This window comes from Sorex araneus, chromosome X (genome assembly GCF_027595985.1).
Source record: "Sorex araneus isolate mSorAra2 chromosome X, mSorAra2.pri, whole genome shotgun sequence".
Taxonomy (NCBI): domain Eukaryota; kingdom Metazoa; phylum Chordata; class Mammalia; order Eulipotyphla; family Soricidae; genus Sorex; species Sorex araneus.
In genome coordinates this window covers 105,961,281-105,981,491 of record NC_073313.1, presented here as the reverse complement: position 1 = coordinate 105,981,491, position 20,211 = coordinate 105,961,281, and the positions used below count along the sequence as shown (strand labels likewise).

Below are 20,211 nucleotides of genomic sequence, written 5' to 3'. Positions count from 1 at the left end.
GTGTTTCATTTACAAAATATAAAAACATTCTTTAAATATTAAGTACTCACAGCACTGACAACAACCTAGGAAACATCACGAAATGACAATCCGACATCACCAAAATAAAATATCAAATGGACTCACAGGTTCTCCTTTGCGGCCAGGAAGTCCTGGCAATCCATCCTGTCCAGGAGTCCCAGGTAAACCAGGAAGTCCTGGAGATCCAGGGGGACCCAACTCTCCTTTGTCACCCTTCATTCCTGGGTAAGTGTAGATGTCACCAGGTTCACCTTTAGATCCAGGAAAGCCTGGAGCCCCTGGAGCCCCTGGTATTCCCTAAGGGAATAAAAAGAGAGAAATCATTTGTGTTTTGGGATACATTCAGCTATGCTCAATGCTTACTCGAAGCTTTTTGCTTAGGTATAACAGCCAGAGGAGCTTGAAGGACCATATGTGGTGCTGGGGATTGAACCCAAGTCAGCTGTTTGGAAACCAAGTGTTGTACCCACCACTGGGCTAAGTGTCTAACTCCAGTAAAGTTTTAAAATTTATTCTTTCTAGTTTATCCCATAAACCCATACAACAAATATTTTGGTGTATAGTGAAAGGACATGCCCAATGTTATCCTACAGGCTCCAAAAAAGGAATGGGCTGTAAACTACAGTAATTACAGTCAAAATGTGTCTGTCGAGACAGGTTAAGAGATGGGAGGGAACCTAGAGACATTGGTAGAGGGATTTAGGCACTGGTGGTGGGATTAGAGTTGAAACATTGAATATCTGAAACTCTATTTTCAACAGCTTTGTAAACCACTGAGCCAAACAAATTTTAAAGGCTAAGATCTAACACTTTGGAACCCTAAAGAAAGCCTTTCACATACCCCTCCAGGGTCAGAGTGGCCAGAAAACACAACAGGATCCCCTCCATCTCATTGAAAATCAAAGTGTAAGTGACTTCTTCCACTTTTATTTTATAATATACTCAAAACTTACTGTTAGTCCTTTGGGACCAGTTGTACCAGCTTGCCCCTTTTCACCTTTTGGTCCAGGGAAACCAAGAGATCCTGATACACACAAAAGATAATGTAAGCTATGAGCTTGAATCCCTAAGTTTAAGTAAAAATCAGCAGACAAGAAGTTTCAAATAAAGAATACCATGCAATATCACAATTTTACATTTTTCTACACTGTTCATAAAATAAAAGCATCTCTTCTTTGAGGTAAATCTTAGCATTTCATTACATAAAATACTGTGGGGCCAGAGTGATAGTATAGCGGGTAGAGCGTTTGCACTGCACACAGCACACAGGGTTCGATTCTTCTGCTCCTCTCGGAGAGCCTGGAAAGCTACCGAGAGTATCTTGCCTGCACAGCAGAGCCTGGCAAGCTACTCTTGGCATATTCAAAATATGCCAAAAACAGTAACAGCAAGTATCACAATGGAGATGTTACTGGTGCCCGCTTGACCAAATTGATGAGCAATGGGATGACATTGCTGTGTCCTTAGCTATTTTCAACTCAATAGATAAGCTCACTTACTACACACAGATTCCTATGCTCAGGTTCTCTTAATCATTTTACTGCTAAATGAGTTAAATATCCATATTATTCTTTTTTAAATTTTTTAAAAAAAAATTTTATTGAATCACCGTGAGATAGTTACAAGCTTTCATGTTTGGGTTACAATCTTACAATGATCAAACACCCATCCCTCTACCAGTGCACATTCCCCACCACCAATATCCCGGGTATACTCCCCTTTTCCACCCTCCCCTGCCTCTAAGGCAGACAATATTCCCCATACTCTCTCTACTTTGGGGCATTATAGCTTGCAACACAGACACTGAGAGGTCATCGTGTTTGGTCCACTATGTACTTTCGGCATGCATCTCCCATCCCAACTTGTTCCTCTAGCCATCATTTTCTTAGTGATCCCTTCTCTATTCCATCTGCCTTCTCCCCTCTGCTCATGAAGCAGTCTTCCAGCAATTGGGCAATCCCCCTGGCCCTTGTATCTATGGTCCTTGGGTGTCAGCCTCATGTGATGCTGCCCTACACTCCACAAATGAGTGCAGTTCCTCTAAGTCTGTTTCTCTTTCTGACTTTCACTTAGCATTATACTCTCCATGTTTATCCATTTATAAGCAAATTTCATGACTCCATCTCTCCTAACAGCTGCATAATATTTCATTGTACAAAGATCCATATAATTCTTTGTCCTGACTTCAACGATTATTTTAGATCCTTACCACCTTTTTATCTTAAGTCTTTATCATCTCAATTATTAGTTTGTCATTATCTAAACTTTGGCTTGTGAGAAACATTTTGTCCTTAAAGACAAAAGAAAATATTATTAAATCAGTGGTTCTCAAATGAGTTCCTGGGCTAGCTGTATCAGTATAACCTCACTGCTAGTTAGAAAAGTTAATTCTTGGGTCCACACCTCAGGTATGTACTACATCAGACACTTTCAGGTGGGCTTTAGGAATCTGAGTTTTAAAAGACCTCCAGAAAATTCTGGCACACTCTCATATTTGAGGAAAACTTTACTTCATGCACAAGACTATATTACTATTTTCTAGTGACAGTTATAAGACTTACTAAAACTCTATTTCCAAGAGTCAAATTGATTTCCTTGATAGTCACATTAGAGAGAATGATAAGAGATATAGCTAGTGTCTAGTCTCAGCCCTGATGCAGACATAAAGTTCAATTTCAAAATATCAGATTGGGATATCCCAACAGGGAGCTGAATAAAAAATTGTGGGTCTAGTGGATATCAAATATGGTTTCGATTGCAAATGGGGAGTTTGAGAGAGGAACACTGGCAGCTGTCTGCCCAATACCACCAGAGCCATATTCTTTAATAGAACCATAATACATTTCTATGATGACAAACTCTGCCACTGAAAACTAAACATAAGACTAGGCAGTATGAACTTAGCCCCAGTTTTCTGAATAAAATATCTGACTCTATATGAATTATTTTCCTCACCATATATAAAATAAGGAAGATAGTTTTCCAGGAATATAATCTTTAATAATAATTGATGGTAGCTTCAATATTAGAAATAAGAGGACAATTTATTCAATAGCAGATAGAAGAATATCAGATTTATTTATTTCTTTGTATATATATATAACCACTCTAAAATTATGAGCATTAAAATCTAGCCAAGAAATATTTAAAGTGTTTCTCTGAGGCAGAATATTTTACCTGGAGGACCTGGGAGACCTGGCAAACCAGGCTGACCAGGAGGCCCAGAAATACCAGTTCCAATACAGTTGAAGCAAGTGTCACCTTGGTCACCTAGACAAAATCATAATGCAAACAAATGTTACATGAACAAGTATGACTACCTTATTTAAGTAGGTTCAAAAGAAGCACTCAGGGACAGCATTCCCACTTTACAGTGCAGTTAGAGAAGTCTATAGCTAGAATGAATGTGCTTCATATTTATTGAGTATCTACTGTGTACCAAACCCTGTTCTAGGTATTTACATACATTTGTAAAGAAAATAGCAAAAATTCATGCCTTCAATGGTACTCACATTCTACCAGTGGAAGAAGAAAAAAATGAAGGTTACAAATTATTATACATGTTTATGAGAAAGGGGCTCGATAAATTCCACTGGGTATGCTAACAATAAATGGAAGCTTAAACTTTTAAATGAGAGTGACCAGAATTGGTTTTACTGAGTTTGTATATGATAAAACATTTTAAATAATGTGGTATGTATATAACGAGTTGTAGGATAACACGGGGTTTGTACTTTCAGCCTTGCCGCAGGGAACTTAGTTTACCTTAAAGCAATGTCCTTTCTGTATGGACGCTGGAAGACAGTTAATATTATGCTTTGTAACTTGGGAGTTGATTGACTGCAATAGTATTTACTCCTGGGCATCTGCTTTCTCGACTTAGTTGCCCTTAGTTCCTAGTGCCCCCAAAGCAGGGTCCTGATGAAGGACAGAATGGATCCAGGGAAAGCTGTGAGCTACTCTGGCATTGATATGGGCCAGGCCAAAGCACCACAATACTCAACTATAAGTTGAGAGCATGGTCATAGACAAATGCTGTGATGATCCAAAAGTAACGACGAGACTAGGACCCTGCTGTGGTTAGGAAAACTAACCTGACCTGAGGACTGTGCCTGGAATATATAGTGAGATGTCCTCAGGAAGAACCAAACTTTAAGTTTGATATATCTCTTACTGTGCTCATACAGAATGACATTGCTAGAAATATTAGAAGTAGATTTCCTATAACTAATTAAGTGTATTACTAGCTGAGGAAAGAAGAAAGCAACACACCCTGGATGGGATTGGATCGTGCCCTTAAGCAGATCTCCTAGTAATCTGGAGTAATCTCTTTAGATGAGATTTTGACCTTGAGTTAATCTCCTGGAGGAGTTGTCTTGCCCCTATTTGTTGATTTGTTAATGTTCAACCCACCTTTGTATCACCACCCTATGTGATTGCTACATAAACTAAGACGGTAAGAGCAGAGGAAGACAGAGTCAGAAGAGCGAGAGAGAATCGGGTCAGAGTCAGAAGTGAGAGTGAGTAGGGCTCCACAGAGAGAAGCAGAAGTGCTTTGGAGAGAGATATCAGAAGAAGAGAGATCGGACGTGACCAGAGGAGAGACAACAGAGACAGAGAGAAGTCAGGAGAGACCAGAGGAGAGACTATAGAGACAGAGTCAGAGATAGAGAGATAGACAGAGGAGAGTACAACGGCACACACAGAAGTAGAGCACAAAGGAAGAGGCATCCCGAACTGTTTCATACACAGTGGCTCGAGAGCACTGAATCAGAGCGGAGAGAGAGAGAGAGAGAGAGAGAGAGAGAGTTGCCCTGAGAGCTCACGAGCACATCACATCATCCTTCTGCATGTGCGCATTTATATTTTTTACAACCAGCTACAGCATTCCAAGTAGAAAGAACCATGCTTGGTATATATAAGGTACATCAAGGAAATCAAAATGCTGTAGCAGAGTAAGCAACAAGAGCTAGGTGGTAGAGTTAATAGGATATAACAAATGGCTTACTATAAAGCATATAGGCCACTGTGAAGATAGTGAGTTTTACTGTGTGAATTAAGACTGCAGCAGAAAATTTTAAACAGAAAAAAGGATATAATTTAAGCTTTAAAAGCCAAAGCCACATGAGAAAAATATCGGTCACTGTCATTTCTTCTTGCAGAAATGCAAATAAAAATAACAATGAGAGATAACCTAACATTACTGAGAATGGCTTATATAAAAAGATGGTCAGAAACAAGGATTGTGTAGAAAAAGAAACTTGGTGGGAATTCACTGTTGGTGGGAATGCAAACAGGTTTAGCCTATAGGAAAAAAATAGAGATTTCTTAAAAAATTAAAAACAGACCTATCATATGACAGCAAATCCAACGCATATTATATATCGTAAGAACACAAAAACATTGTTTAAAAAGATGTATGTATATGCACACCTCTTTCCATCACAGCACTATTCAAAATGGTCATGGTCTGGAAACAACCCAACTGTTCACGCTAAATGAGTGGACAATGAAGTTGTGGTACATATATAATACCAAACTTTATGAAAATCTAGAATCTTACCTTTAGATACAACACAGGTAAAACTAGAGTGTGTGAAGGAGAAGGAAAGCTGAAAGTAGGCTTGAAGAGCCTGCCACAGAAGCAGGTTGGGCAAAGTGAGGGGAAAGGGACATTGGTGGAGGGAAGGTGAAGGGTTTGGTGTTGGAATACTGTATGACTATATCATGAATAATATTGTAAATTTGAAATTTATGGTGATTAAACAAAAAGAGGAAAAAATGGAGGGTGCCATACTAAGCAAAGTTAGAATAAAGACAAAGACCATTATTTCACTGATACAAATATAAACATAAATACTTGCAGTCTTGTAAACCACTGTCACTGTCATCCCGTTGCTCATCGATTTGCTCGAGCAGGCACCCGGGTTGGCCGTGTGCAAGGCGAACGCCCTACTGCTGTGCTATTGCTCCAGCCCCTTGTAAACCAATGCTTCCTAAATAAAAATAAATTTAAAATAAACTAAATAAATTTTACTTAAAAATGAATCCAATTAAAAATTTTTAAAATAAATGGTAAAATGGCTGAAAAGATAGCACTGCGGGTAGAGAACACGCAACCTTGCACGCGGCCAACTGGGTTTGATTCCTACGTCCTTCTCAGAGAGCCCGGCAAGCTACCGAGTGTATCCCACACTCACAGCAGAGCCTGGGAAGCTACCTGTGGCATATTCGATATAGCAAAAACAGTAACAACAAGTCTCACAATGGAGACATTACTGGTTTCCCCTCAAGCAAATTGAACAAAGGGACCACAGTGCTACAGTGCTAAATGGTAAAACAAATTTTAAGGTGAGTGACTGCTATACTACAATAGAATTTAAGCTGAAAGATTGAAACAGGTTAATCTTTACGTGGCTGGTGCTATAGTTATTTTTGGAAAGATGATAGCCATCCTACTGTGAAAGCAATGAAGATATTAATAATTTGACTAAGAATATTCATCTATTTGAAAACAGAATTAATGAAATATCTTTAATGAATCGTAAATGAAATACAAAAGGAGAGATACTGAATTTAATTAAATCACTGTGAGACACAGTTACAAAACTTTCATGATTGAGTTTCAGTCATACAATGATTGAACACCCATCCCTCCACCAGTGTACATTTTCCACCACCAATGTCCCCAGTATCCCTCCTGGCACCCCCTACAGCTCCACCTCTGGCCTCTGTGGCAGAAAATTTCCTGCTTACTCTTTGTACCTTTAAGCATTATGGTTTGTAACAGAGATAGATACTGAGAGGCCATCACTACTTTCAGCACACATCTATCCCGAGTGATCCCTCCAATAATCAATAACTTAGTGATTTCTTCTCTGTCCCAGCTCCCTTCTCCCCCAGCTCATGGGGCAGGCTTCCAACCATGGAGCAATCTTCCTGGCCATTGGAGAGACTGACATTTTTAAGATTATTAGAGAAAGCAACAAGAAATTGATTGGAGGAATAGAGATCATGATTTAAACTTGGTCAGGATAACAAGTTTAAAATATTTAATAGACAGTAAGTTAACTAACAGGGAAGGGATTAAATCTGGACAGAAGATATAAATTCAAAGTAACAGGCAAGTAGGTAAGGTTTTAAGTATTCAGACTGAATGAAAAAACTCAGATACAGAAAAGAATAAGACATTGACTGTGTAGTATTCCAAAATTGAAAGTTGGGGTAACAATTCTAAAATCCATATAAAAATAAAAGGTAAAATGAGAATTATTATGAAGATACAATAATTTAGATAGTCTGGAATTGGTGGCAGACTAGAATAAATAGAACAATGGAACAAACAGAGATGCCAGAAACTGACTCACATACATATAAGATTTATAATAAATGTTCTAACGCATTATAGTAAGATAAATGACCCATATAATCCAATTGATTTTACTGAGTCAATTGGATACTTATTAAAAAAATAAACTTTTATCCTTGCTTTAAACTATACACAAATTAATTTAAGATCACAGATAAAATGTGATAAACCATAGTGCTAAAGAAAAACTTTAAATAAAATATTCATTATATATATGTGAACTATAGAAAATAGGTCATTAGGAAAAAGAAACCAAGACCACTTTGAGGAAAAGCTCTGGTGGTATCCACAGAAACAGAACTGTATCTACTCTATCACTTACAAGTCTATTATCAGGTAAACACATACCAGGAATGAATAATACTTATGCACTAGAAGTGATGCATTTACTTCAATATAGGGCCAGAGCAAAAATCCATTAGTATGGATACTGAGGTATTTTTGTACAATGAAATAATAAGAATCTATAAAAATATTGCTAAAAACAAAAAGATGGATAAATCTCAGATTTAGTATTAAATAAAATCATTTTAAACTTAAAAATGATTAATTTTAATATAATTAATTCTTAATTTTATAATTTGTAATAAATTTAATAAATTTAACAAATAATTATTTAATTATATGATTAAATTTAGCCACTAAATTAAATTGAATTGAATTCCATTTAACTCCATTAGATTATCTATTTTTATTTATTTTTTATTTTTTTGCTTTTTGGGTCACACCCAGCGATGCTCAGGGGTTACTCCTGGCTTTGCACTCAGGAATTACTCCTGGCAGTGCTTGGGGGACCATATGGGATGCCGGGGATTGAACCCAGGTCGGCCGCGTGCAAGGCAAACGCCTTACCCGTTGTGCTATCGCTCTGGCCCCTCCATTAGATTATCTAAATTTAAATAATTATCAAATTATTAAATAAAATAAAATAAAGGAAAAATAAATCAGATATTAAAAATTCCAACTTATAAACCCATTTATGCAAAGTTCAAGATTAAGCAAATATATAAGGGATAAAATAATGGTTATTTTTGAAAGTGCTGACTAGAGGCAAAAGAGGATCTTTTGGCTTCCCAGAAAAGTTCAGTTTTTTAAAAAAATTAAATAGTATTGCACTCTAGCACTATCATCCCATTGTTCATCGATTTGCTTGAGCAGGCACCAGTAATGTCTTGTTGTGAGACTTGTTACTGTTTTTGGAGTATGGAGTATGCCATAGGTAGCTTGCCAGGCTCTGCCGTGCGGACGGGATACTCTCAGTAGCTTGCCAGGCTCTCCTAGAGGAATGGAGGAATCTAACCTGGTAGGCCATGTGCAAGGCAAACGCCATACCCGTTGTGCTACTGCTCCAAATATAATATATAAAATATCCTAGAGATGTATAAAAACAACATAAAATGTATTTTACTGAAACCCAAATGAAGATAGAAAAAGAGTAAGATTTCAAATTTGGATTTTCAGGGCATAGACTGCTAGTGTCTTTAACAACAGAAGCATCTATAGAGTAGTGGGTAAGGCTGAGGGAGTGAAAAATCCTACTTGGAGTAAGTCTAAGGGAAAATGAGAGGAGTATCTAGAAACATTATCTAGAAGAGTGTCTAGAAACAGTGAGAAGGAAAATCTTGAGGAGTATTACTGCAAGTGGGAAAAGAGAAGGAAGAATTACAAAGAAGCAAAAAGGGAAAGAGAAGGAAGAATTACAATGAATTCTTCCACATGAGTAGAAAAGGCTATTTTTATACTTCTGAGAATGAAGCCATAGAATAAGTAAATTTATAGTGAGAAAGGTAGAGAATATCTGGAGTGAAACACTTGGGGGATAAAAGAATGGACTGCCATACAAATGCAAAAACTGGTTTTACATAGGAGTAATAAAAATAGGTAGGAAGGAAGAATATCTGGGCACAGGTGCAAGCATATGGTTAAATATTAGGGTCACAATCTGCAAGATTCAACGATTAATGAAGGAAAACGTGAAGATATAATCTTAAAATAAGAAAGAAGATAACATGTTAGAAGCTGAAGAGAGAGCAGATTCAAAAGCAGAATTTTGGAATTATCAAGGCTGTGATATTTTCACAGTGAGAAGAATAAAAAGAAGAGAGAAAGACCCAGGTAGGTAGCTCAATGGACTGAACACATGTTCTTCATTCAGGAAGCCCAGGTTCTATGCCCACGACTGCATACAGTCTTCTATGTACTCCATGGGTATTCTCAGCACTAAGTTAGGAGAAGCCCTTAATCATCACTATCTATGGTCCCTCCTCAACTAATAAAAATCAAAAGAAGAGGAGAAAAAGAAATCAAGGATTCATGCATGAAACTGATCACAGGATATAAATTTGGTTAAGAGGAAACACCATCAAAAAATTAAAAGGAGGGGCTGGAGCGATAGCACAGCGGGTAGGGCGTTTGCCTTGCACGCGGCCTACCCGGGTTCAATCCCCGGCATCCCATATGGTCCTCCAAGCACCGCCAGGAGTAATTCCTGAGTGCAAAGCCAGGAGTAACCCCTGAGCATTGCTGGGTGTGACCCAAAAAGAAAAAAAAATTAAAAGGATATTAAGTAATGTTGTAGTCAGGTTATAAGAGGTAATAAGCTAGAAAGTTGGTAGACAGTGGCCAGAAAAATAAGAGTCTCCAAGTCAAGATTATGAAGCATACACTACTGCTAATGAGATGGTTTTGGAGTATGACTACTGGGCAGAATAACTTGGTTATAGTGTAGGATATAGGGGATTTGTTGATGATTTTTAAAAAATGAAGAAATGTATATGAGGGTCAAACCTTTCACTCCTTGTTCTCCTTGGAGTCCTTTATCACCTGGAGGGCCTTGAGGACCAGGTGGGCCTGATTGACAAATCTCATCACCTGAGATAAGATAAACACTAGTAAGTACTATCATGAAATATATTGAAGCTTAAACAAAAAAAGCCTGGCAAGCTAGCAAGATTTTTAGTTACTTCTCTGCAATACCTATAGGCAAAACTTAATAAATCGAGGAGCATATTTAAACACCAAGACTAGTAAATACAGCAGTGTAATCTCCTACATATTAGAAATACAAAAAATGATGACGGCCTTGTTAGATTCATTTACAAATTTAACAAACCAACAAAATAACTTTATAGGAGGAAAAATAACTTACCAGGAGGGGCAGGAGGGCCAGGAGGACCAGGAGGACCGGGAAGGCCAGGCGTTCCAGGCTGTCCATCAAGTCCAGGAGATCCAGGAATAGAAATTCCAGGTAGACCTTCATCCCCTTTCTGGCCCTTTTCTCCAGGCAAGCCAGGAGGGCCAGGCGGACCTATAGCTGCAACTCCTAAGATTAAGAAAAAAGCTCTTATTGAAGTGATCTTATTGGATGGTGATGTAGTACAGGAGTAAAGCGCTTGAATTATATATGGGTGACCTAGGTTTGACTCTCCATACACATATGGTTCCCTGAGCATCACCACCAAGGTTGATCCTGGAGAACACAGCCAGGAGTAAGTCCTGAACACTGCCAGATGTGGCTCAAAAACAGAAAAAAAATTAAGTGATCAACTTTAGGGATAATGCATTGGTTCTCAATGAGACAACCAGTAATAATAAGCTCTTCCTTTAATATGCTGTATTTAATAATATATTGGCAAACCAGTTAATTTTGATATTATTTAATAAATCTTTCCATTGCCTTAAATTTCGATTTTCTATGTCCATCTACTTTAGCTGTGTCTTGTTCACAGGATGTGGATATTTATATTGCAACTTTTTTTCTTGTCAGGTCTGTCCCAATCTTACCTGTATTATGCAGATCAAGACTTTTGGACATTTTTTTCCTCGGTTGCTATATATTATTTATATTATTTTTTAAAAGTTATTAATAAATTTAAACCTATATACTTAAATCTGTATTTTATAAACATTGAAAGTTATTAATACAAATAAGGTATTAGTAATTAATAATCAATAATTCATTAATCTTATCACCTAATAAGAAAAAAAGGTGTATAGAATGGCTTCCCACTATTCTCTATGCACCTTTACATCCTGTGTTAATAGTGCCCACAATTATAGTTTCATGTAGTAAAAATCACACTGTATTTTTGATGATCAACATTTATTTCGTAAAATAATTTATTCACATTTTCCAAAAACATTGGACTTTGTATTTTACCCACCTAACTCCATGCCAAAATTCATCATAAACTAATTTTCTTCTTGGACTAAATATCCCAATAACTATTTCAGGGAAGTTATAGAGATCATAAACTTTCTAAGTAAGTATCTCATGTTCACAGTAGGATAATAATGTGATATACTCTACAGAATACCAAAGTCATAGTTATTTTTCCAATCACATTAAAAATCTGCCCCACTGTTATCCTCCTACACCTATAAAGTTATAAGTGCTGCCTTTTCTCTTAGTTTTGAATTTCTTTATGTCCTTCAATTCTGAACTGTCATTCTAATATGTCTGTTTATGTATTTTGGAGTCAGTATTATTTTAACCTTGCACAATAATTCATGAATCTTATCTCAGGGAATCAGTTATTTGTTTAAGGGCCACATCCAGTGGTACTCATGGGATACTCCTCAAGGGATTATAAGCAGTGCTGGAAATCAAGCTAGGACCAACTAAGTACAAGGTAAATGCCTTAACCTCTATACTATCTTTGTGACCCCTCACACCTTTTTTTTCTAATAGGAGTACTCAGTCATTGCTGTTTTAAATATTGACTCCTTCATGATGCATTTGGGAACTTTTAGTTTTATCCATTTTTATTTTAACATTTCATGATATCTAACCCTTTAAATTTTTTATCTTTATCCAGTTCTATAACTCAATTTGCAGTATAGTCTACTCTTGGAATTAGGACTCCGAAGTTTATACTTAGGGCCAAATATGATGTAAATTTGGTTCTCTTTCTTGTTAGGAGGAAAACTGAATGTCACTCATCTTATCATGTTATTATATCAATATCCCAATAAATATTTTAGGGTTTTAAGTCACATCCAGCACTGCTTTAGGGGGTATCTAGGATCATGCTGAGGAGTGACTCCTGGTGGTACTAAAAGGACCATGTGTGGTGTGATACATCAAACATGTATGCCAGGCTAGCGTGTTACCTTCTGTAATATTTCTCTATCTCAACAAAATATATTTTAAGGAAAAGGAAATAATTTATGGAGCTGGTCTCTGTGCCAGTTGCACTATCAAATAGTATTTAAATCTTACATGTACCTGTATGATCACCTCATTTTAAAGACTATCCCAGAAATTTTGCTAGATAAGGTCAGTGCTCAAATTATGGCTAAATTAGAAATGATATACCACATTGTGTATCTTCAAACAGGGAATTATAAAAACTTCAATTAACCACACAATATTTTATTGAGCTCTAAAATAAGCAGGGGGTAAGTAAATGCTTCTGGTATTCTAATTGGATGAGCTGCTTGCTACTTTTATACAGGAATTCTCATACAAGCCATTAGAATAATATTCCTGTTTTAAAGCGGGGGATGCCCAGGTCAACCTTGGATCCAGTGTATAGGGAGAAGAAGGAAAGAAAGAGTGGAGAAGAGGAGAAGAAGAGACAGATGAGACGTGATGGGGGCCAGGCCAGGTATAAAAGTGGTATTAAGGAATATTAGAGCCAAATAACCAAACCACAGAGTCAACAACACTGAAATCAAGAACCCAAACTTTAACAACTGAATTTAAAAAGTTATCAGTCAAGAGGGCAGGCTGAAGGGAAAAGGGATATGGGAGTGAACTGGGAACACTGGTGGAGGGAAGTTGGCACTGATGGTAGGATCTGTGCTTCAATATAATAATATGTGTAAAATTCAACTAAGAATAACTTTGAAAATCATGGTGCTTTAATAAAAATAAAATAGATAAAATAAAATAGACAATAAATATCACTAAAATGTAGCACTGTCTGTCTGCACTGTCTTCCCTTCGTTTATCAATTTGCTGGAGTGGGCATCAGTAACGTCTCCATTGTGAGATTTGGTTGTTACTGTTTTTGGTATACTGAATATGCCACGGGTAGCTTGCCAGGTTCTGCTGTGTGGGCAGGATTCTCTCAGTAGCTTGCCAGGCTCTCTGAGAGGAATGGAGGAATGGAACCCAGGTCTGCCACATGCAAGGCAAACGCCCTACCTGCTGTGCTATGGCTCCAGTCCTCACTAAAATGTAATTAATTTTTGGATCACAAAATACTTATATTATTTATTAATAATAAAAAGGAAAAATAAGCACTACTTAAATTATTTCACTTTTCTTTTTAGATACATATGAGACATAGTCAGAAAAACTAGTAAGAATTTAAGATTTCTTAAAATCTTAAAAAAGGCCGCTTTCCTTCAAGACGAGACCCTGAGCAGCCCCACACGAACGGCTCCTCCGTTGCTGAACGCCCATGATCCCGGAGGCCCACTAATTACTTTCGGCACCCAGCGGCTTCTTGCAGAAATACCTCTAGACTGTGAACTAAGCTACAGCCCCATGCCACCCTGGGAGGGGAAAGGTTTTTCTTTCTCAGCCTTTCCTTTTGGCGGTGGCAGTGTGGCGACTGACATCTTTTAGAGCCCACTAGACAGAGGTACGAGCTTGCAATGTCGCCACTCCTGGCAGAAATTTCTCTGGACTTAATTACTAAAATACCAGAAATCCAAAACTGTGTGGCCTCGACAGTGGCGCCATGACCTCATATGCTCTTCATTCTCAGCAATGGAGAACAAATTATCAAATTATCAAATGATGCCTTTTCGGCAGGTCTGATCGTCGGGGGAAAACTCCAAATAATAGCGAGTTTCCTGTTGAAATATTGAATGTAATCAAAGTAAAGAGAGAGTAAAGTGAAAATTATCAGCCACACAGGCGGGGGATAGGGGGCTGAGATGGGAGGTATACTGGGGTTCTTGGTGATAGGACATGTGCACTGGTGAAGGGATGGGTGTTTGATTATCATATGACTGAGAATTAAACCCGAAAGCTTTGTAACTTTTCTCATGGTGATTCAATAAAAAAATAAAAAAGAATTTAAGATCTTAATTCTCACCCTGGGTCTACAATAATATGAATATATGAGTGAATACATACCATGATCACAGGATATAAGAAGTTTCTTTTACCTGGAGGCCCAGGCAGACCAGGTGGACCCTGTATACCAGGAAATCCCTTTTCTCCTTTTTCTCCAGGCAAGCCAGGTAACCCAATGCTTCCTTTTTCTCCTACATTTACACCTGTTCCAGGTCTGGGAATAACCTTGATTAGAGAAGAATAAATAAACTCATAAGAAGAGCTTGTTCTCCTGGAAAAAAATTAAATATATATGAAACAGATCCACCATGTTTCGAGAGCATTCAGATACAACAATCACAACACTACATAGATTAAGTCACATACTGTATCATTTCTATCATTCATCCAATTAAAAAATATTTCAAACCAGTGATAATATTACCATTTTTCTAAGTAGAGTGACAAAACTAGATTTCTATGTCTTATAACTCATACTAAATTTATTTATATCATCAAAGCCTATTTTTTCTTTTTGGGCAACACCTAGTGATGCTAAAGGGTTACTCCTGACAGGGCACAGGCGACCATATAAGATGCCAGGGGTCGAACATGGGTCAGCTGCATGCAAGGCAAAGTGCTCTACCCACTATACTATTGCTCTGGTCCTAAACCTAGTAATATTTACTGTCACTGTCTCTCCATTTTTGCCCCGTTTTCCCCCTGTAATCATGACTATTATCCGCACCTCATGCATGATCTAAGAGTGTATCTCTTAAAATAAGTTTATATGCTCCCTTAAAAAACTACTTGTCTGTGTTAACTATCTTAAGACAGAAATTGTTCAATACTTTTTTTCTTTAGTTTTTGAGCTAAACCTGGTAGTGCTTGGGGCTTATTTCTGGTTCTGGAATTAGTGATCACTTCTGGTAGGCTTGAGGGAGAATATACGGTTCTGGGCATGAAATTAGGGTCTGCCACATGCAGGGTAAGTGCCCTACCTGCTGTACTATCAATTTAGCCCTACTACCTTTTACGTAATCTACGTTTTTTTGGGGGGGTCACATCTGGCATTGAAGAGGGGTTACTCCTGGCTCATGCACTCAGGAATTACTCCTGGCGGTGCTCAGGGGACCATACGGGATGCCAGGAATTGAACCCGGACTGGCCACGTGCAAGGCAAACACCCTATTGGCTGTGCTATTGCTCCAGCCCCAATATGATCTACTTTTAACCCTAAGCTATGTCAAGTTATTTCTCACTTTCAATACCTCTCACAGATTTTTTTCTATTCCTTGCAGTGAATTCTTAGTAAAGTGAGGCCTGCAGGTTATAGTTACTTCATGCAACCTGCACTCTTGTCTATCTTTGCTTTTTGTTATTCCTAACACTCAGTCTTTCCCTTTATCAATCAACATATTTATTCCTCTAAAAAGAAAGAGTATTTATCTCTTATTTTATTCATTAAAATAAACAAGGGATCATTCCCTTTCACTCTCTTCTTAGAATCACAGTTAATGAATTTTATATTAAATAAACTAAATACAAATAAATTTACTTCATAGTTCTATCACTATCACTATCATCCCATTGATCATCGATTTGCTCTAGCAGGCCCAGTAACGTCTCCATTCATCCTAGTCCTGATATTTTAGCAGCCTTTCTTTACTAGTCCTTCCCAGTGGTGCCGATTAGAGTCTCTTTCAGGGTCAGGAGAATGAGATCCATCATTGTTGCTGTATTTAGCATATGAATACGCCACTGAGAGCTTGCCAGGCTCTCCTGTGTGGGCTGTGTGGGCAGGAAGCTCTCAGTAGCTTGCCAGGTTCTCCCAGAGGGAGATGTCTCCCAAACATCTAGGCTATAAGATGTCTTCCAGGAGCTTGGTTTTATAGTCTCTGGATGTTGGCCATTGATGGGATTGCACGGTGCTGGGGGCAGTTTGTGGGTGTGACTACCTAGACTGGAAAATCGGGGATCTGGGAGGAAGAGGCCAAGTCCCGATCCAAGCAGGCTTGGAGATCCCAGCCCCGGGTCAAGCACACCTAGGTTCCTCTGCCAGTTCCTTCATGTGTGAGGCTTAACCAATCATGTGGAGAGTGGCCTTGAGCATGGCTGTGGCTAGGTTCCAGAGGTCTTCAGCTACTGGGGCTCTGCTCAGGGTGGGGAGGGAGAGTCAACCCACCATCTCCGAGGGGCCCGGGTGAAGACAGACAGGTGCGGTAGCAAGAGACTCTGCGTTGCTCTCTTCCAGGAGCTTGTTTTTATAGTCCCTGGATGTTGGCCATTGATGGGATTACACAGCACCTGGGGCAGTTTCTGGGTGTGACTGTCTAGCTACTGGAAAATGGGGGATATGGTTGGAAGAGGCCCATAGTTCTATAAAGGTATATAACTTTGGATTTAAGAACCTCTCCATGTCAGGTAAATAGTTACATATGATTATGCTATCAAAATTTCCAGTTCTTCTAATACTCATCAAAATTTTATTATCTTGTTATAAAGAAACTAATTTATTATGAAAGTCATAAAAAGTTCTTTAAAATATCCTTTAAGCATATTCTTATTAGATTTGGTGTGGTACTAATATCGATATCTGAGGCTCACTGCAGACAAGAATTAACGTTATTCAAATGGTTCAATATATAGGTTTGATGTCACTTGAGTATTTGAAGTCTCAAAACAATATAAAGACAAAAGTCTTGCCAAATTTCAACCAAGGAGAATTAACATACTAAGTCACAGCACGGGGCCATATGTAGTGCTGAGGGCTTACTCTTGGCTCTGCACTCAGGGTTCCCTCCTGGTGGGGTTTTGAATGAACTCGGGGTGGCCATGTGCAAGACAAACGGATACCCTACCCGCTATACTATCACTCTGGCCCTTGTATTTTATTCTTATTTATTCCTTCATGTGTCATTTTTCTATATTTGCTGTTAAAAGTACCTAGAAAGCATATGATTAGGGAAGAAAGAAGTGTGAATAAGACCATTACAAACTGAGAGAAAAAGGCCTGTCTTTCCTTTACACTGCATAGGAAAGAACCAATCCCTAGTTTTTCAGCAGTTTCTTTTTTGAACCCTTGCAAGCAACACGTGCACCACCTACTGGTTACTTGAAAATTAATTTGGCAATCATGCCGCAAAGCTGCCATACTTTTGATCTTTACCATAGAGAATTAACACACTGACAGAACAATATAAGATTTTAAGGTAAGCATCATTGAAGATTTAAACTGTAAGGAGTTTTGAGAACTTTCAAGATGCTATTGATTTTAAATTTAAAAATTTAAAGCTATAGGCAATATAATTAAGACAGATAAAATACATTAATAAATCTAACCAATGAAAACTATAACAAAAAACTTACAAGTCCAGGAGGTCCAGTTGGACCAATGTCACCTTTCTGGCCCTGTTCAATACAATTATAAAATAGATTAGTAAAAAAAGTCATACGGAAATATTAATTTTGTTTAAAACATAGCAGATAACACAATTTCACAGAAATTCAGTAATTTGTAATAAAATATCAAAGGGAAATACACCATGACATAATGATACAGTATGTAAATAAGGCTAGGAAGACCCGTGATGCTATTTCAAATTTACATGCTCTATAATCTTGAATAAGTTAAGTTCTCTGCCTTATATAAACACCAGCCTTCTAAAACTGTAATATTCTTTAATGTAAAGATTCCTATTTTCTAGCAAACTATGAAAAGTCTAATTTAGAAGATGCTGAATACAAAAATGGTACCCAGAATCTGCTAAAAAAAAATGTTACTGTCACTGTCATCCCGTTGTTCATCGATTTGCTCGAGCGGGCACCAGTAACGTCTCCATTGTGAGACTTGTTGCTATTTTTGGTATATCGAATACTCCACTGGTAGCTTGCCAGGCTCTGCCGTGCAGGCGAGATACTCTTGGTAGCTTGCCGGGCTCTCTGAGGGGGATGGAGGAATCGAACCTGGATTAGCCGTGTGCAAGGCGAACTTCCTACCTGCTGTGCTATTGCTCCAGCCCCTCAAAAAAAACATTACTTTCAAAAATATATCTAGCCATGTCTCTTTCATAAAATTTCTCAAAAGCATAAAGTTTCATGTCATTACACCAGGGATGTGCATTTCAGAACTAATGGACTGAACTTATATCAGAAACTACAAATTGTAATTACTTTTATGACTGATTCAGATAAAACTGTGTCCCTAATAAGCAGCTATAACAATATGAAGAACACAGTAGTGTGTTTACTTTGCTAATTCCAATGATAGATGTCTCTCTCACCTTTATTCCCATGATACACATTCAACATTCATAAGAATCGTTCATCAACCTACAAGTTCCTTTTGCTTTAAATAATTACCGTGTCCTGTAATATTATTTAAATACTAAATACTATTTTATATATAAGTATTTATTATTTCTTTTATTCTATGTTTCTTAGGCCAAGGTAGAGTCAGGTCCTCTTTATGAATTAAACTAATACCAAAATACTTGCTCTTCGCATATTCAAATTTGTAATACCATCCTGGCAAAATGAAACCTTCAATTTTTTTTAATATGCAACAATTAGAGATCAGAGAGATTAGAAAACTAGATATTTTGCGATCTGGTATAAATATGAAAATCAGTGATTAATACATTCTTTGAAAATCACTTTTAAAACAGGTAACTACCCAAGCCCCACCAGGAGTGATCCCTGAGCACAGAACCAAGAATGCCCCCTGAGCAGGGCTGGTTGTGGCCCTAAAACCAACATAATCAAACAATAGGTAACTATTTAAAGGAGGCTGCATATCCAAATGAAAAAAAAAGAAGTTGACAAAATTAGTGACAAACTTCCAGACAATAGTTACATATATAATGGAAATTTATAAAGTTTGGTATGAGGACCTCATTAAAATAATGCTGAGTGCTCTTTCCATAAAGGATAATTTTTGCTGATATATGCTCAAATTAAAGGTACCGGCTTTCAAATTGGGAAAATGCTAAAGCTAAATAACTGTTGATGTGATGCCAACAAATGAACTATATATGATTTAAGACAACTAATTAAAAGATAAGCAAAGAAAGTATGCTGAATATAAAAGTTAAAATGTTTATAACTTTTTTATTTATAATGAAAACTTGAGGGAGAAAAAGATTATGTTAACTAAAATAAAAGTTTTGATTTTACAATATTATAATTCTTACCTTTTCTCCATTTCTTCCTGGTTCACCAGGGTAACCAGGATCACCTGGCAAACCCTTTAAAACATAGAAGACAGAGCAACATCAATAAAAATAATGAAAAAAGATCTCCAAATGCCTTTTCCTCCATTTTGCCACTGGCAAAAATTACCAAAAATCAAGTTTAAAACTCTAATAAATTAAACATAGGCTTGCAGCAAAAACAGACTTTTGCTGTGATTTTAGAAAAAGAACACTAAATCTTAGTTAAAACAGAATTTTTCCCTTTGTATGGGGTCTATTCTTTCTCTTCTCAGATCTATAGTACCTTTAAAACCAGCAGCTAACTGACAAGATGAAAACTAGCAGCAATTAGTTGAAAAAGAAAAGGGTGGTTGGAAGTTCTTTAAATCTCCATTTCCACAGAAACGCAATTGTTTGACCTGTCTGAGGATTCTAAGAGGATCTCATTTGCATGATGATTATTTTTTGATCTTTTTTGAACTCTTGTAATACATTATTCTGCTCCCTTTCTCAACTTAGTATATCCATGGAAAACAATCAGAAGCAACAGTTTAATAAATAAATAATTTAAAATAAATAAATTTTGCCAAGAACCTAGTTCTGCGCTACTTCACAGT

The 20,211-nt window shown here is 37.4% G+C and overlaps 1 protein-coding gene across 2 annotated transcripts in view; it reads right to left on the bottom strand.

Annotated features, from left to right (window-relative positions):
- Window positions 1-20,211, bottom strand: part of COL4A5 (collagen type IV alpha 5 chain) — a 245,474-nt gene that overhangs the window by 97,385 nt on the left and 127,878 nt on the right. For both annotated transcript variants that reach the window (XM_055121721.1, XM_055121720.1), the window contains exons 17-24: window positions 19,595-19,648; window positions 17,772-17,813; window positions 14,516-14,648; window positions 10,539-10,712; window positions 10,178-10,261; window positions 3,199-3,291; window positions 975-1,045; window positions 127-318 (exon numbers count right to left, since the gene is read on the bottom strand). In XM_055121721.1, coding sequence (XP_054977696.1) covers window positions 127-318; window positions 975-1,045; window positions 3,199-3,291; window positions 10,178-10,261; window positions 10,539-10,712; window positions 14,516-14,648; window positions 17,772-17,813; window positions 19,595-19,648 — 843 coding nt within the window. The remainder of the gene's footprint in view (window positions 1-126; window positions 319-974; window positions 1,046-3,198; window positions 3,292-10,177; window positions 10,262-10,538; window positions 10,713-14,515; window positions 14,649-17,771; window positions 17,814-19,594; window positions 19,649-20,211) is intronic.